The sequence below is a fragment of the Phaethon aethereus genome (assembly GCF_964289735.1).
Source record: "Phaethon aethereus genome assembly, chromosome: 4".
Classification (NCBI taxonomy): Eukaryota; Metazoa; Chordata; class Aves; order Phaethontiformes; family Phaethontidae; genus Phaethon; species Phaethon aethereus.
In genome coordinates this window covers 42,692,404-42,720,027 of record NC_138578.1, presented here as the reverse complement: position 1 = coordinate 42,720,027, position 27,624 = coordinate 42,692,404, and the positions used below count along the sequence as shown (strand labels likewise).

The following is a 27,624-nucleotide window of genomic DNA, read 5'->3' as shown; positions in this document are numbered from 1 at the left end:
AACATTCAAGGTCAGGTTGGATGAGGCTCTGAGCAACCTGATGTAGTTGAAGATGTCCCTGCTCATTGCAGGGCCATTGTACCAGAACACCTTTAAAGCTCTCTTCCAACCCAAACTATTCTATGACTCCACATACATCAAAATATACCAGAAATAAGAAAAAAAGTAACAGCAAGCATTATTTTTATCAAAGGGTCAGTGCTTTAGGATTGAACTTAATTCACTTTTTCATTTACTATTCCTCCTTACCCTCACAAAATAAGCACAGAGTGTATTCGTGTAACTAGAAAGCCTAAGCAAAGCACTTAAGAAACAAAAAAGCTGAATGGTTAGGTAGTTCTACAGGAAACAACAGAGTAGACCCCCTGCAAGTCATTTAAAAAACACACTGGCACCCACTATGAACTTATAAATTCTCTTCTTTCCATTCATTTCCAGGAATACATATGCAAGATTACTTACCACATAATAGAAACAAATAAGGATACTCCAGATGTAAACAGATTTACTAGTATTTTAACAGCTTTATCTAGAATCCTTTCTCTTACGCATGAAGCCCAGGAAATACTTTGCTAACACTCTTCTCTCTGCTAATAGGTATTATCAGCTCATTGAGTGTAACCACTATCTCAATGTTCTATGATGATTTTTCAGTTTCTATCTTTTTAAGGCAGAGCACGTGTCCCAGCAAACACTATTTTTACAGTCTGTAAAAATACCCTCTTATTAGTATCAATTTAAATGAGCATTGTTTTGTCTAAACGTTGTTCTCTCAGATGATTTTATAAAGGCTTCCAAAATTGAAAAACAAGTTTCAAGTTAAACAGCTATAAAAATTTATTATTTTCAACTTTCTAGTATTCCGAGCATCTTCAGTTTCCAAAGCCTGGCATATAAACAAGCACAAAGTACGATGTAGCAGAGCCTGGAGCTGCACACCTCATTCCTGAGCACAGATAAAAACATGGCCTGACACCTGAACAGCTTTAGGAAGTCAGCCAGCACAGAATCTGCACTTTCAGGTTATGACATAAGGGAAAGACTGACACAGAGAGCACAGAATTGGGAACTTGCTCTTGGAGCACGCAGGTATAAAGTTGAAACCTTAGTCTGAGGAAAATGAGCAGGGAGGGTCTATCAGCAGTCTCACAGGCATCATCACTGCTGCTGACCACTTTCAGAGACTATTGGGTTACTGCTGCTGCCAAGGAGGTGCCAAAGCAAGAAGTTCAGGAACACACAACCTAGTGGCTGAGAATTAGGAAATTAACTCTTCAAACAACTTGAACTGGCACTATCGTTTCTGGCACAAACCTCTTCAACAGCAGAGCTTCTATTCCACTTTTTTATTATGACCAAGTTAAAAATATCCCTGCTGCCAAATTATTATAAGACTTTGCCCTGAAAACTTGATCTGCACAGTACCACCTATCCAGACTTATATGGAGTCACTTAAATAAGAGGAGGGAAGAAAATTCTAAATTTTCCTAGAATGCCTTTTGGCAATGGTTTTGAACTTGGAACAGTTGTCCCAGCTTTAGTGCTTACATTCAAAGAATGCAACTCTGCTGTTCAAATGCCAAGACACACACACACACACAGAGCCCTCAAAGCCCCAGAGCAAAGCTGGGGGGGGGGGGAGGGAGTGGGGAGGAAGCCACAGTGTATATTCAGTGAACGGGAGAACTTATATTATGCAGCTAGACCCAGCTGCTCTTAGAATAACCAGCGCACAGTGGGTTCTCACTTGCAGGTGACTGAAACATCAATTTGTGACAAACATTAGGTATGGAAGAGAGCACAAGAGAGAAAGAACCACAGAACAAGGAAAATATATTTCTAGAAATATTGCAATACACATTGTGCATGACTTCTACTATTGTCAGGCAAAGAATTTTTAGGATTGACATACCACTACTAAACAGAAGCAAACAAGAACCAAGCTCCATTTTTGTGAGCACTATATACCTTTTATTTTCACAGGTGTTGCAGAGAGATGCAAAGTCATTTTATTTCAAGCTGTGAGTTTCAAGCTAACCGCAGTTTTCCCAGAGCAGAACTGCTTCCTATTTTGACAACTCAGGGTACTGAGCAGCAAGTTTACATCTTCTTGCCAACCAGAGACAGACATAAAATTTAAAGCCATTAGCCAATGGAAGACTTTTATCTTAGAAAAAAATTATAGTGACAGGTGGTGAGTTCTCGAGGGGCTTATTTTACTTCACAAAGGTGTATTTCCTGTAATACAGAAGTGATGGGTTTTTTTTATTTTACATTACAGCACACTGAAGATTCCTTGAATAGAGAAACAGTATTGCTAACTGTCTGCTTTCAAATCTCTCATGCCAACACGTCCTTCATTCAAATAGCTGTTTTTGCAAAGAAGCATCTATGTTACCAAGGGATACAGAACACAAAATCCTTCACAGGTCCACCAAGAAGAAAGGCATCTGAAAGCAAAAAGCACCAATACATCTGACAATCATTAACTGATTTTTTTTCCCACAAACTCTGCACCACAGACTTCAGAGGTCTCACAACCTCAATAGGGAGGTGCAAATCCTAAAACCCAAATGATTACCAGTTCGGGACATCTTTCAAAAAATATTTTTAAGTATCTATTCTACCACAGTTTAGCACCAGAAACAGTTCTTATTTGGTTTTAAGGCCTTGTTTTACCTAGTTAAAGTGTGACACAGCAAATTTACCATTCAACACTGAACATATTTCATTATCAGCACACAATTTTCCACTGTCACACTTGCCACTGCTCATTTTGGGTGAGAACTGATACATGCTTGTTTTACAGTCAGCTCCATGTTTTTCATAGGGAAAGGAAGGATTTTGGATAAGTAGGGACAATAATAGGAAAAAATGAAGTCAATCTTCAGTTGTAACCTCGCTGACCTGCACCCTCCTCACTTAATTAAGAAGCTCCAAGAAGAGTCCATTATCCCCCTCTCTTGTGTAACAGCAGCCTAACTAACCAAACCCGTGAACCAAAATAAAGTGAGCAACTCAAGCAGAATAATACTTCTAACGCTGTTTACGTGGGGAGGACACTCTGCGTCTTTAAGTTGCAGAGCCCTTCAGTTATTCGTATGCGAACCACAGAAGAACACCGACATCATGTGAGAAGAGCTAACGCGCCGTGTAAACAGGCGGGGTGCTCCCCCTCACCCCGGCCTTTCCCCTTGCGGCGGGGGAGGACAGAGAAGTTGGGGGGTCCGTGAGGAACCGCCATTTCTGCCCCTTCCCGCCCGATGGCCGCAGGACGAAGCGGTCTGGCTGACGAGAGCGCAGCAGCAGCCCCGCGAGCGGGCCGTGCGGCGGGGGCTGCCTTCTCTTCTTCTCCCCCGCCCCCCCCGCCCCGCCGCCACCGCCTTCGGGCCGGAGCCGCCACCTCGGCCTCGCTCGCTCCAACGCCAAGGGGCAGGACGAAGCAGCCCCGCCCGTCACGTCGCGGTGCCGCAGCGACCGTCCCGCGCCGTAGCCCTCCGCCGAGGGGAGATGAGATGAGACGAGACGAGCCCCGCCCCTACCTGTCCGGGTGGCGCCGCCTGCTGCTCCCCGGGGAAGCGCTGGCTCATTCTCCTGCCGCGACGGGGCGGGATCGCAGAAACGCCGCGGACACCGGCTCGGCCGCCGGCCCAACCGTCGCTACGCCAGCCAGCCCCGCCCCCTCGGTCTGGGGGCGGGGCTTTCCTGACACGCACGCGCACCGCCACTCGACGCCTGCCGGACTGCCGGAGTTAGCGTCATCGCTGCTACTTCCGGTTCCCACGGCCCGCTGCCGACACGGGTCCTCCTGCCCGCCCACCCCCGCGGAGGGGCGTTGCTTCTCGGCGGCCGCTGAGGGGAGCGGCCGTTAGGCGCGCGCCCGGTGAGGGGCGCTGACGGGGGCCGTACCGCCGGTCGTGACCGCGCCGGAGGCGGCCCTTTCCGTGAGGGCGGGTCACGGGCCCAGGTTACGTCTCTCTGCGGGCCCAGAGAGCGGGCGGGAACGGGGGAGGAAGAAATCCCCGTGCTTCCGAACGGGAAGTAACGGGTTTCCGGGGTAAAGGGGGTGGCGGGGTAGTACACCGCAGCATCGTTTGTTCTGCTGGCCAAATCCAGCCGCATCCAAATTTCGCGGGCGCCGCGCGGCCTGACTATAGCGTCCCAAGAGCTTAAAGGTTTTGCTTAGCTGCGGGTGAAATGCCGTTCTCGGGCTTGAGCGTGTGCCTCCCGTCTGCCGTCAGCCTGAAGCAGGTGTTTCCGTGTCTGCCCGGGATACCGTGGCCAGTAAAGAGTGTACTAGACATCTACAGAGTGGAGGTTCCACGAAAATACTGTGGCAGGTTAGGTGGGTTTTGGTTTGTTTTTTGGTTTTTTCCCCCAAAGAGAAATAGTAAAAGAGCCGCAGGTTCGTTCATATAAAAGACTAACACGGCGGAGCCGCGCTTTACGGTGCGCGCGCAGGACGATGGATCAAGGCAATTAGAGCGTTGGGAATCACAAGCCTTTACACGTACGCGCTGTGAACACGGACTTGTTGACTAGGGAGTAGAGGATCCACTCTGCCAGCTGCCGCGGGCGGCCTGTCCCTCCCGGGCAAGCTTTGGGCACAGCCCCGCTGGGACACGCTCTCCTCCCCTCCCCCAATTCCTCCCCAGGGACGACCCTGGGAAGACACCTGCCGCCGGTGCCGGGCTGCGCGGCCGTGTGGATCATGGCTGGTTCGTTAAAGATTTACAGCGGTTTCATTTTTTTTGTGTTCCTAAACGCAAGTAACCGCCTGAGCGACTGGAAGCCCCCCCTCCCCGCCGCGGCTGCGGGACGGCCTGCCGGAGCTCCGCCCCACCCGCCGTCACGTGACTTCTGGCCGTGCGTTACCACGGTGAAGCACCGCTAACGCGGGAAGGGCGGTCAGGCGAATTTGCTGCCCCGCCTTGATGCACGTCGTCCAGTAGGAGCTGAGCCGCTGGGAGGGTTCCCCAATAGGGGCTTAGGGGGCGGGCCCGTGGCGGGCGTGAGGTTCGGTTGAGCGGCTGTGGCAGTGGCGGGCGCAGCGGGGAGGTATGTTGAGGTGGGCTGAGGCGGGCGGGGCTCGGGGTTGTCCCTCTGCGGGATCCGGCAGCAGTAGCAGCTAGTGGTGCGGCCAGGCCGGCGGCGGGTTCCCTCTCTTAAGTTGTCTCGGGGCAGGGCGTCCCCAGCTGCGCCTCTCGCCCTGGCTCTGGCGGCCTGGTGGGGCCCGGCTGAGGAGCGCGGCCCGGTCCGGCGCGTGGCCTGGGGGCCTCCCCTGCCGCTGGGCTCGGGCCGGCGGGCACTGCGCGGTGCCGCTTTACGTTCGCCTGGTCGTGGTCTGGCTGTGCGGTTCGGGTCTATCGCCTCGCTTTCTCCGCACGCAGTGGTCGGTTAGGCTGTCTCGGGGTGTGACTTATGTCCCGCCGCTTTCGTGCGTGTCCGTGATGGATAAAATGACTTCTTGCCTAGGGCTTGAAAAGCCAACGCCCTGTCAGTGCTGCTGTCCTTTCTGAAGACTCATATTTCCTATGCCACGGGTACAAATAAGCCATCTATCTCGTACAAAATTATATACCTCGTTTGACTGAACTGTACCTTCTAGCCCACAGGCTGCTTATTGGTCGTTTATATTTGCACAGAACAGCGTGCAGTAGGAGCCCTAAGCGACGCCTGATGCAGCTGGTTTAGCTATAGTACAGCATAGGCTGTTTCATAAACAAAGCAGGGATAGGAAGAGAACTTAGTAAAGCCACGTGAAGTTAAATTGTGTCCTACCTGCTATGTTTTACCGTTGCCCAAAAGACAGTATTGATATTAATACTGATGTTAATACTTTTTTTAGAAGTGCAGCTTCACACTAAACTACCTTTTGTACTTCAAGGCGAAAAGACAGGACAAAAAGACATTGCAGGCCTGTCACTTTGGTTTTTTTCTTTCTTGTAGTTCTCCTTAGTCCTGTTTCTTTTCCCATTTCCTATTTTGCAGAAAAGATTACTTCAGTTCTCTTATGTTTTGTCTTGCTATACTAACCAAGCTTATTCATTTTAGTCTGCTTCCATGGTATGGGTCCTTCATCTTCCTGAGACTCTTTAGCAGCATCTGTGCATGGTAATTCTGTGACCAAAAAAAATGCTCCCAAATCGGGGAGAAGAGCCTCACCTGAGATATGTGTGTTTTACGGATCTAAGATACTAGGTTCTCCTGTTGGAAGGAAGCTGGGTACAGCAAAGCATAAATGCTGTTAGTGGTCTCGAGGCTTGAATGCAGGAAAAGCTTAGGAACCTTTTGTCTTTTTAAGTTTACAGAAACTTCCTTAGGGTATGGAAGTTCTTTCTACTGTAGAAAAGGTGACCTTTTAGTCCACTGTGAATTCATTTTGACATGTATTGCTTTGGTGTTCTCTTCGCTGTTCTTACACTTCTCTACATTGCCTTCCACATGCAGGTCACTAGTGTCTTATTTTTACCAAAGTGTTAATATAGAACCTTAAACACCATTAATGTTCAGCTGAGTAATCTGTTTAATCTCAAAAGGTAGTAGTCAAAGGTGTCAGATAGTACATTAACAATACTGATTTGAACTATTTTGAAGAGAATTTTCTTTATATGCAACATGGAAAAATAAATTACCCAAGTTTTCAGTCAGACTTAAGGTCACGCCTTTCTATATTGAATAATGATTCTCAACTTGATGGGGGTCTCTCAAATTCAGTCCATTTTTGGCTTCATTGTAGTGACTAACTTCCATAATACTGTATTTAGTGCTTCTTGAGAAACAACATGCAGGGATTTTTTTCCCTCCATACTATCATAGTTCTTAGAAGTTGAATGAAAGTTTGTTAAGCAGGTGCAATAGCTCTGTATGATGTTTGCATGCTAGCTGAATTGGAAGTTATGGCACTGGCTGCTTCCTGCATTCAAAGATAAAACACACCATTTTTTATACTGTCCGTCAAGATGAAAGATTAAACTGGTTTTAGCAATGCAGCCCTTTTTCTACACCAAATGAGCCAACTGTACCAAAATAGAACTGAGACTAAGAGTAGATGATTTATGTTTTGAGTTTAACAAAAAAAAAAAGAAAGTAACATGACCTGGCAGGCTAGATGACCAAGTACGGCTAACTAAATCTGTTTTGTGGTTTTTTTGCCTAGTAATTGAGTAAGGATGCTTTAAGAAGATAACTATGGATAAATACATTAAAATACGAAAGATTGGAGAAGGATCTTTTGGGAAAGCAATTCTTGTCAAAGCTAAAGAAAATGGCCAACAGTATGTTATTAAAGAAATAAACATCTCTAAGGTAAGTGATTATTATTAATTATTGATCCATTCTTTTTGTATTTCTGCTCTCAAAAATATTTTTTTTCCTTCTGAAGATGTCAAATAAGGAGAGGGAAGAATCAAGGAGAGAAGTTGCTGTATTGGCTAACATGAAACATCCGAATATTGTCCTGTATAGGGAGTCATTTGAAGGTAAGGTTAATCAATACAGCGGAACCTGAAGTAATGATAGTAAGTGACTGTCTGTGCACTACTTATTGCATTTAGTTTAAAAGTCAGTGTGTTTCCTCTGTTTAATCAGCCTTTTTCATGTCTTTATTACTTCAGTTCTTTTTTGGTTGTATTTTTTTCACAATTTCCCTGCACACTTAAAAATAATAGTAAAGAAAAAAAGTGCAACAATTGAACAGAAATCTTCATGTCTCTTTCTTACATGCATCAGTTTTGGTTGATGCTTAAATGAAAGGATTACGGTCTCTTGTTTCTCCAGAGTGTAAGTCTCCTTGAATACTTGTATATACCCTGACAACTTAAATGCTTGTGTATGTTCAATATGAGTATGGTCTAAGTTTGGGTATTGATAACCTAGCAAGAGCAATTTTATCTCAAAGTCTGTTGCCTTAGAATACAGTCTTCAGTAACTGCAGTCACATTACTGCTTGCAGAGTTGGAAAAAGAGTTGGGGCTGTTTACTTCATAAAGCTATGAAGGAAGGAGAACTATAATTCCACATTGTTCTGACAGTGAATGTCTTGGGAAATAAGCAGGACAAATAAAATATTCCAAGAGCATATCATATAGGTTAAAATACTATTAAAAAACCTAAGTATTATTTCAGATGCTCTTTAAGGATACTGCTCTTTTCTCCTTTCCTTTCTTTCTGCTGATTTTCATATGTCTTTTGGTTGGGGGCTTTTATTTTTTCTATTCATTAAATAAGAATTTTGTGCCATAGCCATATTGCACAGCTACAGTCTTCTGGTTTATAAATCCATGCTTCTGTCCTCTCTGTAATAGAGGCCTGTTCTTTAAGACTGCCTTTTTTTTTTTTTTCTTATAAGTTAGATCCTGTAATCTGTAGTTCACAAGACTTCGTATTGCATCTTTATTGCTAAAGCACATAGACTTTGAACATAATAATTTGGCTTATAAAAGAGAATTATTTCAGCACCAGGTCTGCAAGAAATCCAGGCTTCTAGGATAATCTTTTAAAATAATACCAATTATAAAGCTTAAGCAAGATACAAACAGCTGTAAGCACAAAAGAAAAATCCTAGGTTTGATGTTTTGAAAGGCAGATTTCAGAAGCGTTCTGTGGGAGTGAAATTTAAGCGACTTAGCTGGCTTAATTAATTTTGACTCTATTTAGAGGTGTTTAAGTGCTATGATTAACTTTTTCATTAAATAAGAGTTTTTCTTTTGAGCAGCATGTGATTGATTTTATGCATTTATTCAGCTCTTGTCAAAATCATGCCCAGTATGTGAATAGTGTTGTTATGGCTTTGGTAACTTGCAATTTGCTTCTGCCTAATCTCTTTTTTTCATTGTTAAGTGGAAAAGATTGCACTGGGAAGAAAGCTGTAACATTATTTGAAATGTATTATATATGTTCATACCTCCTAGTGGAAACTTGCTTAGGATTTTTGGAAGTCCCCCTGAATTTCATTCAAAAATGAGAAAATAATTGTTTCCATCTGCACTGTCTGCTGGAACTTTTGTTACTGTTCTTCAGTCTCTGAAATGAAATGTATGTCTACTGTGAGAGCTAATGATTGTCATGTTCTTGAACTTAGTGTGAGTAATAACTTGTCCAGGTAAAACTCTAAGAAAGAATTAGGCAATAGAGGCAACTACCTAAATTAGAACTTAAGATCTCTATTTTTAGGGTAGGGAATCTATAGGATGTTTGAAAACAGGTTTTGTTTGAATGTATTGCATTCATACAAGCGACATCTTTAGTTTCATAGTGATTTTGAACCCCATTTTGGGGCATTGGTTTAGCAGATGCACTTTTTTTCTCTCCATATCAAAATAGTCTGATGTTACCAGAAATGGGAAACTTATGTTGTGAAACTTAAAATAATGAAAGCATTTTCACTTGAAGTTTAAAAAAGGGACTAATAAATGATATCTGAAGCTGCAGGTGAAAATGTGAATTTTTTTTGTTGCTTTTTCTGTGACTGCAGTGAAGATATTTGGAAAGTTATGTTGAAGATGAGTCTTTTGTTTCTTTTTTAAATACTTTGTGTTTTATTTTACAGAAAATGGCTGTCTCTACATAGTGATGGATTACTGTGAAGGAGGAGACCTATTTAAAAAAATAAATGCCCAGAAAGGAATCTTATTCTCTGAAGATCAGGTAACAGCAAACTGCTGATATAGTTTTTTGTTGCATGACACTTTTTCATGCATTTTAAATTATTTTGGTTCAGTTTGGTAGATATGGCTGCTTAATCTAAAAGGAGGTTCTCAAATTGTGATTCTCGTTGCCATCAGTCACAGTAGTATCTTTAAAAAAAACCTAGCTGGAAATCCTGGGTATGTTTTGTAATACTGATTGTAAGTGTGATAATATGAAATGTGGCAATATGAAGTTGACATCATTCAAAAGTTTATTTTTTCCATTGGAAAAAAATTCATATTGTATTGGAAGTATACCAGCAGATTTTCTTTTTCCATGTACTTGTTATAAAGTCATTGGTACTGTGGGAGAATTTGGAATAATTGAGAGGATTTTATGTACAGATTTCATTAAATTAAGTGAAAATAGGTTATGTAGGATTCAATTTTTTGGTTAGAACTGACGTATGCTTCCTTGTTTATAAATTGTTTTTATGCTTTTGTGTCTGCATTCAGTAGGATCTCAATTTACCTGTGGATGGAAAGGCTTAGTAGTATATTAGGTCTATTGATGGTATTTAGAATAGGGTAATCATGAAACGTCTTGGATATAATTTGTTAAACTTTTCATTTTTCTAATTTGGGCTTACTTTTACAAAAAGTGGAAAAGTGAAAATTACACCTTGCATTATACTGTAATTTTGATATCTATGTGCTTCTAAGTTGGGAATGTGAAACTGTTATTCACATGGAAAAGTTCTTGCTGTTAGTCACTTTTTATATTGTGATTTTTACAAATTTATTTAAAAAACAAAAAGGGGTTTGTTGGCCTGTTTATAACCTTCTAGTTATGTTGCTTGTTGTTTTACGCATTGAAATCTGCTTTGTAGCATTTTTCTTTTTAAGGTCAAATGCATAAAATAAGTGTTTCTGTAAACATGATCATGGCTTTCTAGGACTCTTGGTTGATTAACTGGACTGCAAGAAGACCAGTGTTGGTTACAGCAAAAGTACAATCTCTAAGATGAAAAGCTCCATGTCTTAAATGTTTTAGCCAATCAAATTCATATTGCATGTTATTGTTAGCTTTATAATATGTAATGAAACCTGTAGTCTCAGGCTTAAAATCTAATTTGGGTAATAGGCATCTTTCATTGAAAAGTTTGCATTATAGTGACAGTAGTGTTACGTTTTTAATTATTCTGTGGTATAAATGCAGACAGGTTTGTGGGAAAAGGGTAAAATCTTGAGTTATAGTTATAAAACTGATTTGATAATATCTCCAGTTATGTAACTGGGGAAGTTTTCAGATAAATATTGATGTTGATGTTGCATTTTCTTTTGTACGTAGATTCTGGATTGGTTTGTACAAATCTGTTTAGCCCTAAAACACATACATGATAGAAAAATCTTGCATCGGGACATAAAGTCACAGGTATGTAGGTAACTATTGTTTAACTGAATTTACTTCCAAAGTGGTTACATTCTTACCTTGCTAGTATAAATTGGCAAATTATGGAAAAAAGTCTTTTTATGTAAACACTTCTAATACTGGAAGGACTTTTCTTCAGAATTGTCTGGATGAGGTTTCTGTGATATTTGTACAAACACATGAGTCTATTTGATGAAGCTACTCAAGTGTTACTCATATTTATGTGTGGAGACAGAAAAGGTTGTGTTTTAGAATGTGTAATAGTGTTTTCTTTAACTTTTGATGAAGTAGCACTAGAATAAGTCTGGTGTTTCACGGTAGTCAATAACACTATTGCTAGTAACTTCAGAGCAATTGAATGGTAGAAAACTTTATTCTTCCCAAAACATGTTGAGAACAGAAAGTTTGCAATTGTATGAATGTTTTGATTAACAGACTTCTTAAAATTTCTATATCAAGAATATATTTTTAACCAAAGATGGAACAATCCAGCTGGGAGATTTTGGGATTGCCAGAGTTCTTAACAGGTAACTCCTTTTTGATGCTGTTTTCTCTGACTTAGATTAAGTCACTTTGAACTAGGAAAACAGAATCTGTGCACTTCATGTGAGTTAACTAGTTAACATGCATTGTTATTTTTTTAGTACTGCAGAGTTGGCTCGCACTTGCATAGGAACACCATACTACTTGTCACCTGAAATATGTCAGAACAAACCTTACAACAATAAAAGGTACTAATAAGCATTTTATTGAATGTTTTTGCTAAGGAAAAAAAGCGAACTCTTTTAGAAATCTAAAGTTGTTCCATTCATATGATGGTGAACAGCCGTTAGTTCATCTCTTACCCAAGAAGGTACCAAGTCTCACTTTACAAGTGGGACCTTAGTTGGTCTATGAAGTAGAAAGCAGTGTGTTGCAGAGAAGACTTAGCTTAATGCTCTGGGTTCCAGATCTAGCTCTGTTCTTAATTATGGCTCTACTTTGGCTTATCTACACACAAGCTGTACTGCCTTAGTTTATGCAAGATGAATGTGAAACTGAGTTAAGGATGAAATCACAAACATAGTAATTGGATTCTCTAAGCACATGCATAGATAGGTGGCTCAGCTTGCTTCAGATAAAAGTGTCATACAGATACTTTGCTTATACATTTGCTGTCCTGGCAGTAGGCTGTATCTGGTAACAGCATCCCTAACATAATTAAAATGGTCTTTAGCAAGTTAGTCTTAGGCTGCACTATGCTGCAGTATCTGTTGCTGTGAATGCCTTATACACATTTCAGTTGATTTCTTAAAGATAAAAATTATTACAGTTCATAGTCCCTTAATTTCTTCTACATGGGATTTATTATCCAATGGTATTCTAACCAAATTCTGTAATCCTGTAATGAGTGAGAATAAGTTAAACAGGGAAAATTGACTTTAAGAATTGTATTTGCTGAACTGGGTGGTGGGTTTTGTTTGGTTTTTTTGTTTTTTTTTCAATTCAAAGACCTCAGGCAAATGCATACATTTAAAGAAAAAAAGCCTTTGTCCGTATTTTGTCTAATTTCTCCGATTGGGGTGGTTCAGATGAAAAGGTCTAAATAAAACCTGGAGCCAAAGTAACCCCATCTGCTTTTCAGGTTGACCTTATTTTTGGTTGCTGATTTCTATTTTTGTTTGGGGTTTTGCGGTTTGAGGAGGTGGAAGATACAAGGGAGCTTGTACATATTCAGAATACAACCTTTTCTTTTCAAAGATAGACTTCACAGATATTACACCTAGAACTAATTCTTAAGTATGTTTTCTTCAATTTAGTGATATCTGGGCCCTTGGATGTGTTCTGTATGAAATGTGCACACTTAAACATGCGGTGAGTAGAAACTTACTGTTTCTTTAAAAGAATAGTGATTTCAAACAGGGATTTTTCCTGATGTTACACAAATGTGTTTCCGTTGATGAAAGGCTTTCATGGTGACTGTTTAAAATTACCTTCAACATTTTAGTGTCCTCTTCCTATACTGACAAACATTTCCCATCTATGTTTTGGTTCATGCCAATCTCTCCAGAAACTGTAGAAGTTGTTTTCAGTGTAGGTTTTTAATGAACTGTGTTAGCTGAAAAAATTGTTAGGTGGTGTAGTAAAGGATACTGTGAATAGTGTTCCTTTCTTTCCAAAAACTTGACATTTTCATTGAAAGAATGAATTTGGACTGTTGGCTTTTGTGCAGGTGGATTAATGTATTTCTGTTTAGAACAGAAATAGTTCTTAGGAAAAAAACTCCCAGGGTGAAAGACTTGCCTTTTTCTTTGTGTGTTGTTTTGAAGAATACATCTTTATCATCCTTTTTCCAGTTAGGAAGGGAAAAAAAAGTATTTTTTTCTCTCTCGTTTTGGTTGTGGATTTTGGTTTGTGTTTTTTTTTTAAATAGCTATTTTTATTAAAAGAAAAAAAGATGAAAACATGCAAGTCAGAAGAAAAATTTCCAGGGATAAGGATTTCATTTCAAGCATTTGTAATTTCTTATTGCTTGGTTGTTTCTGTGGCAGCAATGCTGACAATGTTGTCTTTCTGAGAGTTCATGGCAATAGGTTGTTTTCTGTGAGCTGGGTGGTATGTACTGTTTTTATTGTACAAAGAAATTGAAATGTTGCACTCTGCTTCCTGAGCGTAAGCTGAAGCCTGAGCATTCCTTTGGATTTTACACTGAATGCGTGTGAATGCTTTATGTTCTCTCATTTGAAATGTGGCTTTGCTAAAAAGGGGGGAGGGCATGTGATGGTTGAAAGCATTTGGGAGAGGAGAGCAAGCACATAATTGTATAATTATTTTATCCTTTATTAGATTTCATTGTCAGTATAGAACTGGAGGGAAATAATTATTTGTTAGCAAAATTTATATCTCTATAATATGGCCTTGAAAATTTTTTTTGGTGTGTTGAGGCAAGGGAAGGTGTGTTTGGGTTTTTTTGTTTCCTCTTCATTTTTATATACAGCCTTACATGTGGACAGACAGTAAATAATATGTAGCAACTGATTTCTTTCTTGTGTGCTATAGTTTGAAGCTGGTAACATGAAGAACTTGGTACTGAAGATAATCTCTGGACCTTTTCCTCCTGTTTCTACACATTACTCCTATGACCTGCGTAATCTGCTGACACAGTTATTTAAAAGGAATCCTAGGAATAGACCATCGGTGAACTCCATATTGGAGAAAAACTTTATAGCCAAACGGGTTGAAAAATTTCTCACACCCCAGGTATGGAGTTAGTTTTAATTCTAATTTTGCCGAAAGCATCATAGGACATTTCCTTTTCTTTATTCTAATGTCAATATACAACATAAGAAATTGGATTAATGATATTCCCTAGAGCTTTCATAGAGACACTTTCATTTGAGGAAAAAAGAGTTTTACTACAAACTGTAAAGAAAAATCTCAAATTACTTAAGTATTTAGTAGTTTCCACAAACAAATTTAAATTGGCATTTTCTTAAGTGTGTTGTTTTGTGTGTTTTTCTATATAGTGAGGAACTATGAGCGAGATGTTGATTTGTTTAGATATGCATTGCTGTCAGTGACTTCAGCATCGCTTCTTTATCATAATTTCTTCAATCCACTTTTTGTTTAGAATTTGGAATGTCCAATGTCCTGAAAGTGTGTTCTGTGAAATATTGCTAAGTAAATTAATCTTTAAATTTCTTGATGTTTAAGTAGATCACGTGTATATAATCTAGAAGTTGTTCACTGTTTGGTTTAGAATCTGCTGATATTGTTTGACATCTATTCATGTCCTTTTAATATAAATCTAATCAAAAGAGATCAAGATTAACAAGTGAATAGTAGTCCTGATACGAGGCAAATAAATAGAGACAGGAAAGGATGTGAAGGAAATGAGTGAAAAAGGAGACCTCATTAAGTATAAAGAATTCTGGTGGATTTTAACTCACAACTAAAGAAATTTCAGAAGGCCATATATAATTGGAATTTCAATTGTCGATGAAATAGACTTTCAACTAATAATAGTTCTGATTAAAGTCCCAATGAAAGGTGAGATTCAGAAGTCTTTGTGTAGTCATTTTGCCATCTTGAAAAGGATAGAGAAACTAAAATCTGCAAACAATTCCAAAAGACTATTTTTTTGACACAAGCTGTCTGAGAATTTGAAGTGAAATTTGGCAACCATACAGAAATCTAAAACGAACTATGCATAAAACTATGTTGATGCTCACATTAACTTCCTTCTAGATACTTAGAGAGTTCATAAATGAGGTAACATGTGCCACCCAGAAGTCAGACTAAATTGCCTTTTAAAAATTGTTTGAGTAGTTATGCCAAAAATATTTGAAAATACTGAATCTAGCTTCATATTAATGTTAGTGATACATAAAGTTGAGTATTCATTTAAATTTAAGTTACAGTAAATACTATTAGTTAGATGCTTACTGGGAGTGGCACACTTCTCTCAAAAGTTCTTTCTAGCTTCAGACATAAATGCTGTTGGCTAACCATTCAACTTTTTGTTTAGCTTATTGCAGAAGAATTCAATCACAAAATCTTCCAGAAATTTGGACCGCATGCTGCACCAGGTGAGTAAGTGTGTAAAGTGCTTTTGCTTTCAGCTCTGGCAAGATTGTGTATGTAGCTTTGTGCTTTTTGTTGTTTTTGGTGTGTTCTTATACCTGTTTCTAGCAGTTTAAGGAAAAAAGAGGGAAGCAATTTTCCCCTCTCCCCCGGAGAGCTGGATGTATGTAGGGTACAAATGATACAAGTATAAAATATGGTTCTGTAATTTAGGTGTACTTTTTCTTCTTGCAGTATGCTACGCTTCTGAAATTAAAAAAGGCAGTGAAGACTGCAAATACTGGAAATAATTTATATGTTGTTATCATATGAATTTTTTTCCCCCCCTTACTAGTGATAAATAGGTAATGAGAAATACCATTTCTTGTAAAAAAATGGGAGGTTTTCTTAGACATTCCAGGATTGAGCCCTGACTTCAGCCCAAAGCAGTAGAATTTCTCCTACTGGTAGCAAATTAGATCCTGGTTCACTTTGTCAAGATGGTCTTACCTTACTTCATTTCCCTGCATTATTTTACCCTTTTGTTCCTAGATAGTCTTCCCCTTTATTTTATTTCCTTGTAATTACTTGAAGCTGCGGCAGCTGCTTTGGTGTTTTCTGATAGTGTTACGTAAGTGTTTTGCAGGCTATTCTGTGGTAAGAGAGCCCTGCTAGTACAGAGTGAAATCCACAATATTGGCATATTTTCAGGAGCTCTGCAGGGAAGACAATATACCTGAAGGCCATTGAAGCTCTTCTCCAGAGCTCATCTTCTGCTGACTTTGGTGTTGCAGATTGCAGTCCAGTGTTGTCAGTGGAGGGAGGCCTGTCTTGCCATTCCATTAGGAAAACTTTTTCCTGTGTCCTTGACAACTGGATAATAAAGTGTGGCAGCTGAAATAAGCTTCAGTTCTCCAGTTGGAAGTGTTGAGAATAAAAAGCTCAGGGGTTGTGTTTAGCTGTTTCTTATCAAGCATGAAATTTAGATGAGCTCTTTTGGACAACTGGGTATATTGCACTTATGCATCAGCTCATGTGAATGAAATGTTAGCAGTTCACCCATTTTCCTCCTCACAGTTTTGCTGTTCCAAGACTTGAGAAGGGGAAATGTGGTACACTGGTCAGCCTGAATAGCTGTAAAACAATTAGCTTTTTTTCTTTTTAGCTAAAAGACCAGCTCAAGAACAAATACTGTCTACAGTTGGACCAGCTCAGAAAATTACCAAACCTGCTGCAAAATATGGAGTGCCTTTAGTGATCAGGAAGTCTTGTGATGCACCTAAAAAGCCTAATGAGAAGAAGCCACTGGCTAAATCTAGACAGGTAAGAAGCTAAGTTACTTAAATTGAACTGTTTTGCTCATACCTTATTTAAATGCTATGAAAATACTATGCATTCCTTTTCAGAATGTCTTTTATGTGGGTATGTGCATCTGCAGAGAAAGTTGTAGTAGTTTAAATGCTGGGCTTGCTTCATTATTGATTTTTTTTGTTGTTGTTTAGTTGGGTTTAATTTAATGATTTTTGGGGACTGTTACCTAAGTTTGGTTTTTAATTCCACCGCTGAATTAGATGTGCTTTGCATGTTTTCAGTTCCTTTGTTGGTGTTGACCACTCCTAGAAATATTTGAAGTCTGTCAGGTATACCAAGATCATCGACACTGGATAAGAATTATGCATCTTTCTTCCTTGTTCAATAATAATCTCAAATTTTCAAAACTTTTTTAGTAGTTTTCTAAAGCATTGTCAGCCAGAGAAATTGTCTAATTGCAAGAGGACTTTTCCAGACTTGATTCCATGAGCTAATGAGAAATAGTCTTCTGTATACCTTCATACAGTACTTTTGGTCTGTCTTCCAGTCATCTTCTCTGTACTCCTTATTATATAAAACTCTCTTTTTTCTCTCTGTCTTTATTCATTTAATTACTGCATGGCCAGGAGATGTTTATGATACACCTAGTTTTGAGCTGTATGCATGTGCCAAACAACTAGCAACCAAGAAGCTCCCACTTCAGCAAGATAATTACTTCAAATTTTCTTCTGAATGAGTCATATTTCTGTTGTTGTTGTGGGTTGGGTTGGTTTTGGTTTTTTCCTTCTCCCCCTGGCATTTTGGGGAACATAATGCTGAGATCTCTATCCATCTGTCAGATTTGATAGGTGGATAGAAAATTACCCGTGAGATATAAATTATCTTCAAGCTCAAAAGTTATTAGAGTTTTAAGAGAAAAACTTATTGATCACACAAGCCTTGTTGGCTTGTGATACATAGTTTGAAAAAGAGAACAAGAAGAAGGGGATGCACAGATTTCTTGCGTGTCCTTATGAGACCGTGAGTGTTTTTATGTTTTAAGGCTTCGTTGTGCAACCATCTGCTAGCCTGCTGGTCTTTAGAGTCAGTTTTACCAGCCAACACTCATCCAAATTGCATAGAGACTCCAAGTGTCAAGGTAGAGACTGAGGAAATATCCTCTTGTCCTATGTAAGGAGTCAGTAACACTGCAATTTTAAGACACATTCTTTCTGTGGATTGTACCTAGTGACAAGGGATAAGGTGTAGAATAGAAACAATGGCTACAGTTTAATATAAATTTTCTTCTCTTTGCTGTTGTTCCAGGCTTGCAGCTCTCAACTGGCTCTTCAGAGGAGTATGTAACAATCATCTCCTTTGTTTAGTGACGTTACATTAACACACTGTAGTTGAACTACATTGACTTAAGCCTTTAAAGGCTTCTGTCTTCTGAAATACCTGGTTTTAAAGTACTCATTTGATAGGATTTTAGGTCATCAAAAGAAAATGTTATGAAGGTCTCTGTGTTCTAATACGGTCAGAAGAAGAAATGCTTTAAAAGTAACCATCACCTCTTTGAGAAGATTAAAGTAAGCAGCATGACTTAATACATACTGCTGCTTCTTTACCAGGTATTCAGTAGTGGCTGCATTCTCCTCTTCCACAGGTAACAAGAACCTTGGTTAGAGTTACCCAAGCAAAAGAGCCTAATAAACCTAACCTAATACATCTGTTTTCCAAATGAAAGAGACTCTTAATATCTAGGGGCCCTCAAAAACTTATAATAGGAAAATATTGTAATGCAGAATGATATTGGCAGAGAAGAAAAATTAAGAGAAAACAGATTTACTGCCTTCAGCTTTCAAGACAGAGCTTGTAGTGTAGGATGAATAAGTACAGTAGCATTTACCCCTAGATCCTAACAGTGCTTTTCATCAAAAACCTCCTGAGTAATTAAGTATTTTAAACCCCATTTTATGCACACTAAGTTGTGGGTTTAAGATTTTTTTTTTTTTTTTCCAATCAGAATTTTTCTGTCATTCTGGCATTGTGCTGTCTAATTTTAAGTTTCATCTTTTAACTAAGGCCTTTCCAACTCCAATGAAGAAAATGAATCCAGGAGAAGAAAGGAGGAAAATGTTTGAGGCATCATGAAGTCATCTGTTAATTTTTCAAACTAAGCGAAAACTAAGCCCAGAGCGAGAATGACAAAATAACATCTTCAAACCTTTCTTCTGTATCTTTTTTCCTAAACATTATGTAACAGTAATTTTTTTAAAATTTTTTTTTTTTTTTATCTTTGTGGACATATACCAGCAATTGGAGCACTAATCTACCTTGACAGAGACTTGTCAGAATAATGGGTCAGTAATAAATACCAAATTATTTGCTTATTTTTCAGGAACCTTCAAAAAAGAAAAGGTTAGAATTGCCTGAAAAAGAAAAGCGCCAGAAAGATCAGGTAGACAAGATTCTCAAGACTTTCTTTTTCCACCCGTAGTAATTTTAAAGAAATACCTTGTGGTGTGTTACATGTTGCGTAAGAATATGAAGTAGTCCGATTTGCTAGTTACTAAACATGTTTCATCATTACACATTGCAGATGAGTTTACTGAAGGCAGATGAAATGAGAAGATTGGAAAAAGAAAGGGTAAAATATGTTTAAAATGTGTTAATAGTGAAGTTCAATTTTTACTTAGTGATTCCTTGAATTATGTTTTCCTGTATTGTTTTCTCCTTCAGATGGAACGAATAAACAGAGCCAGGGAACAAGGATGGAGGAATGTGCTTGGTTCAGGTGGAAGTGGTGATGTTAAGGTTGGCAGCAGATGCAGAAATGTGGTGTAGTCTGTTCCCCCACCTTTGGTTATCTGGCATGGCCTTCACTTTTCAGAAAGATTTGCTCTTGGAGCTTAACTCTTGGAGCTGCCCATTATTAATCTATGGATAATTTAGAAGAAACTGTGTAACAGACTCTCTTCACGTCATTTTTGGAGATCATGTGCAATTTTCATATTTAATACTGAATTTCTGAATCTCTTCTCTTTCTGCCAGTAATGGTTTTCGTGCACCACTTTTTTTTTTCCCACTCCTAATTTTGCTACTTTTTCTGTGCTGAATCTATGCATGAACAGCTTCTTTCACATTCAAGTTTGTTCTTGAATTCTTGTGTTGAAGTCTTTTTTCAGGTTCTCATAGTATAATGGACCTCTTCCCTAGTGTTAAATACCTGCTTCTAAGCATCCTTTGTTATTTAGCAACATAAATGTTTATATATACTGATGAGTTGTTCAGGAAGGGGGTGGAAAATCCTGTGTAAGTCTAATTATTTTTTTCTGAAAGCAGTAAACTCTCTAGCCATTCACTTCTTACATAATTTAATTACATAATTTATCCTGATTCCTATGACAGTTTCTTTTTGCCTGATTGTGTGTCATAGTTTCATGAAAATATAACTGTTATGGGAAGTAGTCTCGTGAAGTTACTACCATCTGGGTACTTTCATCAAACAGAGCCAGTGCAGGAATTTAAGTATTGCTGTGGTGTAAATCTATTTGACAATGGATTAAAACACAGCTATTTGTTGTGGTGGTAGCAAGTATTACAAAAATACTTGGCCTAAACATGTGTAGTAGGGTTTTTGTAAACAAGCTCTGACTGAGCTGTAGAGTCAGAATGAATAGAAGTTTTATTTTCCGTTCCTTGTACAAGAATGAGGAATACACAAACACCTGACCAGGTTTCAGTAGCTGCTTATTAAGTATATATCTCAAAATGGACATAATCTTTGGATGTGTGCTACACATCGTGTAAGTATAACTTAAATATAAAAGCAAATTTACGCATACCAGACTTTAAAAACTACCAGGTGCTGATTTAATGGAAAAATCCAAAAACACCATTTGGCTCCTATGGTGTCCTTCTCTTTCTCAAGATGAAAGTGGCAGGCAGCAATGCAAGCTTCTATACAACACGATATATCAGCATTGTCACATTTGGATCAGAGCTATATATATTCCTGAAAACAATCATGTTTCTGATTAACTTTGAGAATTTTATTGCAAGGTCCTTAGACAGTGCAAATGTATAAAGTGTTCTATTGTAGCTGCAGCTGCTTCACTATCAGTATCCTCAGTCATCTGGGGAAGCTGAGGTTCAGTGACCATGTATATTTTCATTAAGTGTCACTGGTGTAAAATGTCATGGCGAACATGCTTTAAAATTCATTTAAATGTCTTCTCCAGATTGGATAGTTTAGTACAAATCTTACTGCAGTCTGCTGGGTTATCATCACTCTGGGTTTCCATATACTATTACAGCATTCCTGACTTAATTATCCTTTTCCTTTCTCCAACATGAAAACACTGTACCTAGCAACTCTCCGATGATGCTTTTGAATAGCATTGTTCAAGCTTTCCAATAATGCAAGCCATGATGCCTCTTATGAGGGCACAGCAGGGTCATGCACTGCATGATTTTCTCCTCCTCTTGTCTTTTTGAGTTGGTTGTCGGCACCTGAGGGAAAGTGGGGAGAGGGAAGGAGTTGGCTTTGGGCTTCTGGTTCTAGCAGGGGCTGTAACTGGTCTGCAGGCTGTTGATGAGTACCTGCTTCATAGCATTTGCCTGGAGATTGATCATACTATTTCTTTAGATAATCCTTTTGAAAACTGAGCTCTAATAATGGTAGGTAAAACCTTGAATCATGCCTAAAGCAAGGCTTTGCCATCTATTTGTAGAAACTATAGTCTTGTATAATAAATTATTTTTATTCAGATGAACAGCTTACCTGCATATTTATTTGAATGCCTGGATAGATCTTTCAGGTAGCTCCCCGTAAAACATATTATAGAATACTATCAATGGGTGTTGAGCACCTAAAACTCAGAATGTGAGCTAAATTCCATTGTCAGATATAATCTGTTCAAGAACTTCTAAGTAGTCAATCACTTAGAATTTAATTAAAGGCAATCACTTGAATTTATTTAAAATAGTTAAGACCACTCCGGAAGGAACATTGACGCTATTGTTAAATCAAATTCCATAGATTCACTACCGTGGGCTATTTGACTGCTTCCCCCAGGTGTAAAGGGAACATTTTTATGCATGTGCTGACAACCTTAACTTTGTTTTGCCAGTTTCACATTTTCTGCATCCATCCTTAGCTACTACTGTACACAGCTGCTTGCAACTTTTTTTTTGTTATTTTCACATAGCTTCTGTAGGAATTCTAATTCTTTGAGAATGACAAAGATAATTCACATAAAGCAGTAGCTTGTGGTAGATGTTCCCCTGATCTGAGCTTTAGTAGGGAAACATACCAATTCTGGTGATGAAACCAAATTATAGGTTGGTGACAGTGGGGATTCCTGGATAATCTGGACTGAATGCCATTCAGCAACCTTTGAAGTTGTGTTAGTGCTTAAGTCAGTTCTTAACTGTTTCCAGCTTCATGAACAAATGGGTGTTTGACTACAAATCACTCATTAGTACTTCAGTTAGTACTGTATCGCTTTTAGCTTTTGTGCTAAAACTTTTATTTTTACCATGTAGATCATCTGTCTCCAATAATACTTCAATGGATTTGTTACCAATAACTTTCAAAATGTGTGACAGATGTCTCGGGTATAACTAGACTATTATCAGAGGGAGGTAAAATGTTGTGTTATTATGAAATGCTAACAGGAAAATAAGTTTTTAATTTATATATCTTGTAGTTCGTTAAAATAGGAGCATGTCAGGAATAAAACTAGAACCAATACAGCATTGTTGCAGGACATTAATGCTTTTATTCTGCTGAAGAAGTGAAAATTGGAAGGGCTTGTTAAAACCAGTATTTGAGATTTCCACCCTACCCCTTTTGATTTCCAGGCATCATATTATGGCGGTGGAGGTGGTGTTGGTCCTTTTCCTGTGTCTTCCAGAGGACAATATGAACACTATCATGCTATTTTTGACCAGATGCAACAGCAGAAGGAAAACATTAGAGTAGCTGAAGAGAGGGAAGCCAAATTGAGGGCAAAAGTACAAGGCCGAGAAGCTGTTGAAAGGTATGGCTACCTTCCATTAGAAGTTGCATGTGGTCTGCTTTAGATGAAAGTAATGAAAGTTACTGTACGTATTTATCTACAGAGGAATTCCACCTGGAATACGTCCAGGAGTTCCTAAGGGGCCTGCAGGTCATCACCATTTACCTGATGCTGGTGCAGTTAGGAAAAAAATGAAAAGATTGAAGGAGGTGTCTAAACAAGCCAATGCAAACAGGTTGGACTATGATACTCCATAAATCTGTCCCTACATGTTAGATTCTTGTTCTGTGTCTTGTTTCATTTAGTAGTTGGACGTCTCAAAATCACTTTTATCCATTGGTACTGCGCTGTCTGTTTGTGTGTTAGTCCTTTGCTGACCACAATTCTTTTGAACCAATGGAAACCTTGGCTTCCCCAATAGTGGCAAAAATGGATTATGAACAACTGTAACTAAACTAGATTTCAGCCAAAATTCTTGGTTTAATGCAGTTGCAGATAACATTATAAGCCTCCTCCTTTGCTTTTTTCATAGTTCCACTTTTTGTGTTACCTGCCAAGATGCTTCCTTCTCCTGTCATCTCATTCTGACTGCCTTCTATACATATAAGTGTTTGACTCTCTAGCGTAGGAGGGAGAATGTTTCCAGAATTGTTAGCTCCTGTTTGTTGATCGGTGGAAAACTTCTAGGAGCTTTCCTTGTTGAGATGTGAATGCCAGATGTTATAATGGTGTGCAATTTCTAATTTGGTGATGCTTATTCTTTGTAATTACTATAAACTGGGTATTTTTATATATACAAGCATTGTAAACAATCATTGATTTTTATTTTTTTTAATGACTTCACTCTTTCAGGTAGCTTCTTCAAAACTTCTTTGTTCTCCTTCAAATCTGTTAATATTGCCCAAAGAACTGTGTCAGCACTTGTGAGCAGTAAATGGGGAAATATCATTTTTCTGGAAGTTTAGTACATGAGTGTTACTAGCGAAGTTTCCTAGGGGGACAAATTTTCTCACACATTACTTAAACTTGTGCAGATCCAATGATGTATCCCACGGAGGAGGAAATAAATGGAGTTGATATGAAGAAAAGGAAGTGGACAAACAAAACATTTGGTTTTCTGAACTAACTTTATTCAGGTTTATGTTTTAATATAATACATTTTACCACTGTAGATTTTTTTTTCTATTTTAAAATTTGCAGCAGTAACATAAAATGTTTAACACTGATGTTACAATTTTGCAAGCTACAAGGAATATGTTATTTTCTTTATAGTAGTTTGGGCTGTTGGGAGTTAACTAAAATTCCTCCTGGTACAACCCAGTATTGGAACATGTATTTTCCCAGCTGATGTAGATGTGTATTTCCCTCCTCCTTTTTTTATTCTCAACATATTGCACAGTGCCACAATCCCTAAATCTTGCCTGGATTAGGAAACACTGTTTGCCTTGCACATTTGACAATATTAAATGATACTTGGCTACACCTGGGTAAACCTTTTTAAATGTGTTAAAATTGAGAGGAACTATAGTAGAGGGCTGCAAATTATGAAGAACATGTTGATCATGAGGGGAAACTGATTCAGTATTTCTCAAATAAGTGAACTTGAAAGCACTTAATGAAGTTTCAAAATAGATAGAGATTTTTTTTTTATTTATAAGCTGGATTACGTTTAGCCTTAAATTGAGGTACTGTTTCTTAGCATTTAAAATGTGATAAGTATCTGTACTTTATAATCTAGACACAGTTTTATTATTATAGCTAGCTTAGCAATATTTCTCTCCTGTACTTTATTCTTTCAGCTGGAGGTGAAATATAAAGATAGGTGTTCAGAATGTTTAGTTCAAACAAGGAATTTAAATAATGTCGACTTTCTTAAAGATAGATAATTTGGAGTGTATATTAAAGAATTTGAGAAATTCTCAAGTTGCAATCTTTCTGATTCCACTTGCACAACTAATGTAAAGTATATTCAACATCATCAATCTTTAAAAATTGTCTCTTGGACAGAAATGCTGCCCAGAAGAAATCTATTTGAAAAGTTTTAGCAAAATGAGCTACTCAGCTTTACAGTAGGGAAAACCATTTTCATAAAATTTAGTTGAAATAAGTTTTTCCTGAGAATTTGGTGTGAGACAAATAGATTTGGGGTTTTTTGCTTTGGAAAGCACCTCTCCTCCAACACTGTAAGTTAAACTTCAGCTATGTGACAGGAGTTTAGACAGATTTCACTACCTATCAATTGAGTTCATATGTAACGAACAGTTGCAGTCAAAATCTCATAGTGAGTCAAATACATGTATATAAAGATTATCATTTGTTTCTTTTCCAGTAATGCCTACATGCGTTGTCTTGCCTTTTCAGAGCAGCTACAGTGGTTTTTTTATTGTGTTAAAGTAGTTTTATCTCCATCTTCCTCTTAATGAATTGTAGCATATGGAAAGTTTTAATTTCTCTGTGGTGGGGTGCGTGAGGGGAGAGTAAAAACAAGATGCAAGGATGTTTATTTAGTGTGCTAATTCATTTATGAATTACTAGCAATAGCTCCTGTACTGCAGAATGATTCTTTCTGTAACTGTCTCAGCTTGATGTGTTATTGCTATGAGCTTGTTCGAATTTCCAGCCTGCTGCTGGACCTCCAATACTCCTCAGTCAAACAGGGCTAGGGAAACCTTAGAAAGGGGATTGCCTCATCATTCTACCATTTTTTAGAATATCTTACACCATTTCTGAGTGTTTTTTTTTAACAGAAAGCTGCTTCTGAGTCTGCTTCTATCCAGTTTGTCAGAAACTCTACAAAACAGTCATATGTATGTACTAGGAGACTTGCCAGATGATCAGTTATAGTAACTTGAACATAGCCTTCTTGTCTACCCAAGCAAGTCCCTCTCCTGGGGTGGAACATGTGAAAAAACCCATCTCATTCTGGCTAATTCTAAGGTAGGAAAATTCCTTCACAGTCCCTTTAAAAACAAACAAAAATCGCCCAAGATCCTCCAGAAGGAGTTGGTAGAAAGCTCTGAGAATACTAGCACTATACTAATTACCTAAGCGGTAGAAGTTCTTACTCCAAGCATAGGTCAGTCTTTAAAGACTGCTGCAGTATTGACCTTACTGACTGGCTCATGTGATGAGTTCTTGCTTCTTCAAGGGAAATCTTGAAGGAGTCATATTTTTCACAAACGATGACAGTTATGAAACAAGCTGAGACATTTTCAGAAATAATTGCGCTAAGATTGTATTTTGACGTTCATTTTTGTTTTGATGACCAGGATATGGAAGGACAATGTGGTGTTTTGTTTGTTTGTTTAAATTGTTCTTTTAACTTTGTTGAGCCTATTTTCCTCTGTTTTGTGGAAGTCTGACTTGTATTTTGGCTGATGAAAGGCATTTTTTGAAGATGCCTTACAGAAAATCACTTTTTTGTGTGTGTGTCCTGGTTAGAATAAATGGGGGGGGGGGGAGCTGAGTGTTGTATTTCAGAGACTTTCATCTTGCTATGTGTTGCAATTACTCAGGCAAAAAGGATGGATAGCTGCAGATAGAGCAAAGCAAGTTGAAGAATTCTGGCAACGAAAGAGAGAAGCCATGGAAAACAAAGCTCGAGCTGAAGGACACCTGGTAAGGAATCTGTTCTTCCTATGTATATTACTGTTTCAGCATGCTTATGAATCTTTTGAAGTAGTATCATAACCATGAAATGCTGGGTAAATATTTTCCTTCAGTATTTAAAAATAAAAAGAGAATGGGAGGTAGGTTTTTTCCATTTTGTTATTCATTTTATTAAAATGTAACAGAATTGTGCAGTATGTTTCTTGATGGATGCAACTTCATTAACAAAAGAAAATACCTTTTTTTTTGCATGTGTCTAGCTTGATGTTGTGAATTTCAGAACATCCATTTACATTTTTTTCTGTTCATAGTTTTAAAGTTTTGGTGAAAATTAAACTTTATGTATTATTCAGTAGCTTGAACCTAAAATGAAGTTTGATTAAACTGATACAGCTAATGATCAGGTACAGTACTGTGTTTTACAAAAACACATTCTGCTTATTGAGAAGTTATTATAAGGACATCCATTTTTTTCAAGGTTGATATTTCTAAAACCTTTGTTCTTTAGAGATTAACTAGTGGACAGTGTCATAAAATGTTCTTTGTTCTTTATGCTTGTAGTTCTAAAGGAATATTGAATTTAGGAAGTTTGTTTTGCAGTAAAGCTATCTTGGAAATTACTCATTTGCACTAGGACTTTGTGTGGTTGAACTATGTGTTTTCATAATGTGGAGAGTTTTGCTTTTTTGAGTGCTTCTCCACACTATTCATATCCAACCAAGTCACAATATAATTGTCAGTTGCTGAAATTAAACTGATGGTGCTGGTATTGCAGTGAGAGGTGACCAACTGCAGATTTAGCGAAGTTGACTTATATATATAACTGTCTTGAGTTATATCTGAATATCAGATCACAATTTACAGCCAGGTCTTTGTTTCAGGGATTGTTTCACTTACATTACTTCACTGCCTTAGTGAAGTATCCTTAGATTAGTATTTATGTTTTAAAAAATGAGTCTTCCACTTTAAAACTATGGTTGTGTTTTTTAAAGCAAAACCAGTAAATAATTTTGAAAAAATGAACAATTCTTGTTAAGACTGTCTCTTCTTAGACAAGTCCATAGTAGTATCTGCTTCCATTTTGTTCTTGATTTTT

The 27,624-nt window shown here is 38.3% G+C and overlaps 1 protein-coding gene across 1 annotated transcript in view; it reads left to right on the top strand.

The window, feature by feature from the left end:
• Positions 1–7,191: 7,191 nt before the first annotated feature.
• The window catches only part of NEK1 (NIMA related kinase 1), a gene marked incomplete at both ends in the record, with an annotated part of 49,777 nt that continues 29,344 nt past the window's right edge, over positions 7,192–27,624 (top strand). Inside the window, 17 exons of the mRNA XM_081998899.1 lie at positions 7,192–7,308; positions 7,385–7,481; positions 9,551–9,648; positions 10,981–11,064; positions 11,521–11,588; positions 11,706–11,792; positions 12,861–12,915; positions 14,101–14,301; positions 15,569–15,629; positions 16,769–16,926; positions 18,979–19,038; positions 19,295–19,354; positions 19,496–19,543; positions 19,636–19,710; positions 22,762–22,940; positions 23,023–23,154; positions 26,435–26,537. Of these exons, the coding sequence (XP_081855025.1) occupies positions 7,192–7,308; positions 7,385–7,481; positions 9,551–9,648; positions 10,981–11,064; positions 11,521–11,588; positions 11,706–11,792; positions 12,861–12,915; positions 14,101–14,301; positions 15,569–15,629; positions 16,769–16,926; positions 18,979–19,038; positions 19,295–19,354; positions 19,496–19,543; positions 19,636–19,710; positions 22,762–22,940; positions 23,023–23,154; positions 26,435–26,537 (1,683 nt within the window). The remainder of the gene's footprint in view (positions 7,309–7,384; positions 7,482–9,550; positions 9,649–10,980; positions 11,065–11,520; positions 11,589–11,705; positions 11,793–12,860; positions 12,916–14,100; positions 14,302–15,568; positions 15,630–16,768; positions 16,927–18,978; positions 19,039–19,294; positions 19,355–19,495; positions 19,544–19,635; positions 19,711–22,761; positions 22,941–23,022; positions 23,155–26,434; positions 26,538–27,624) is intronic.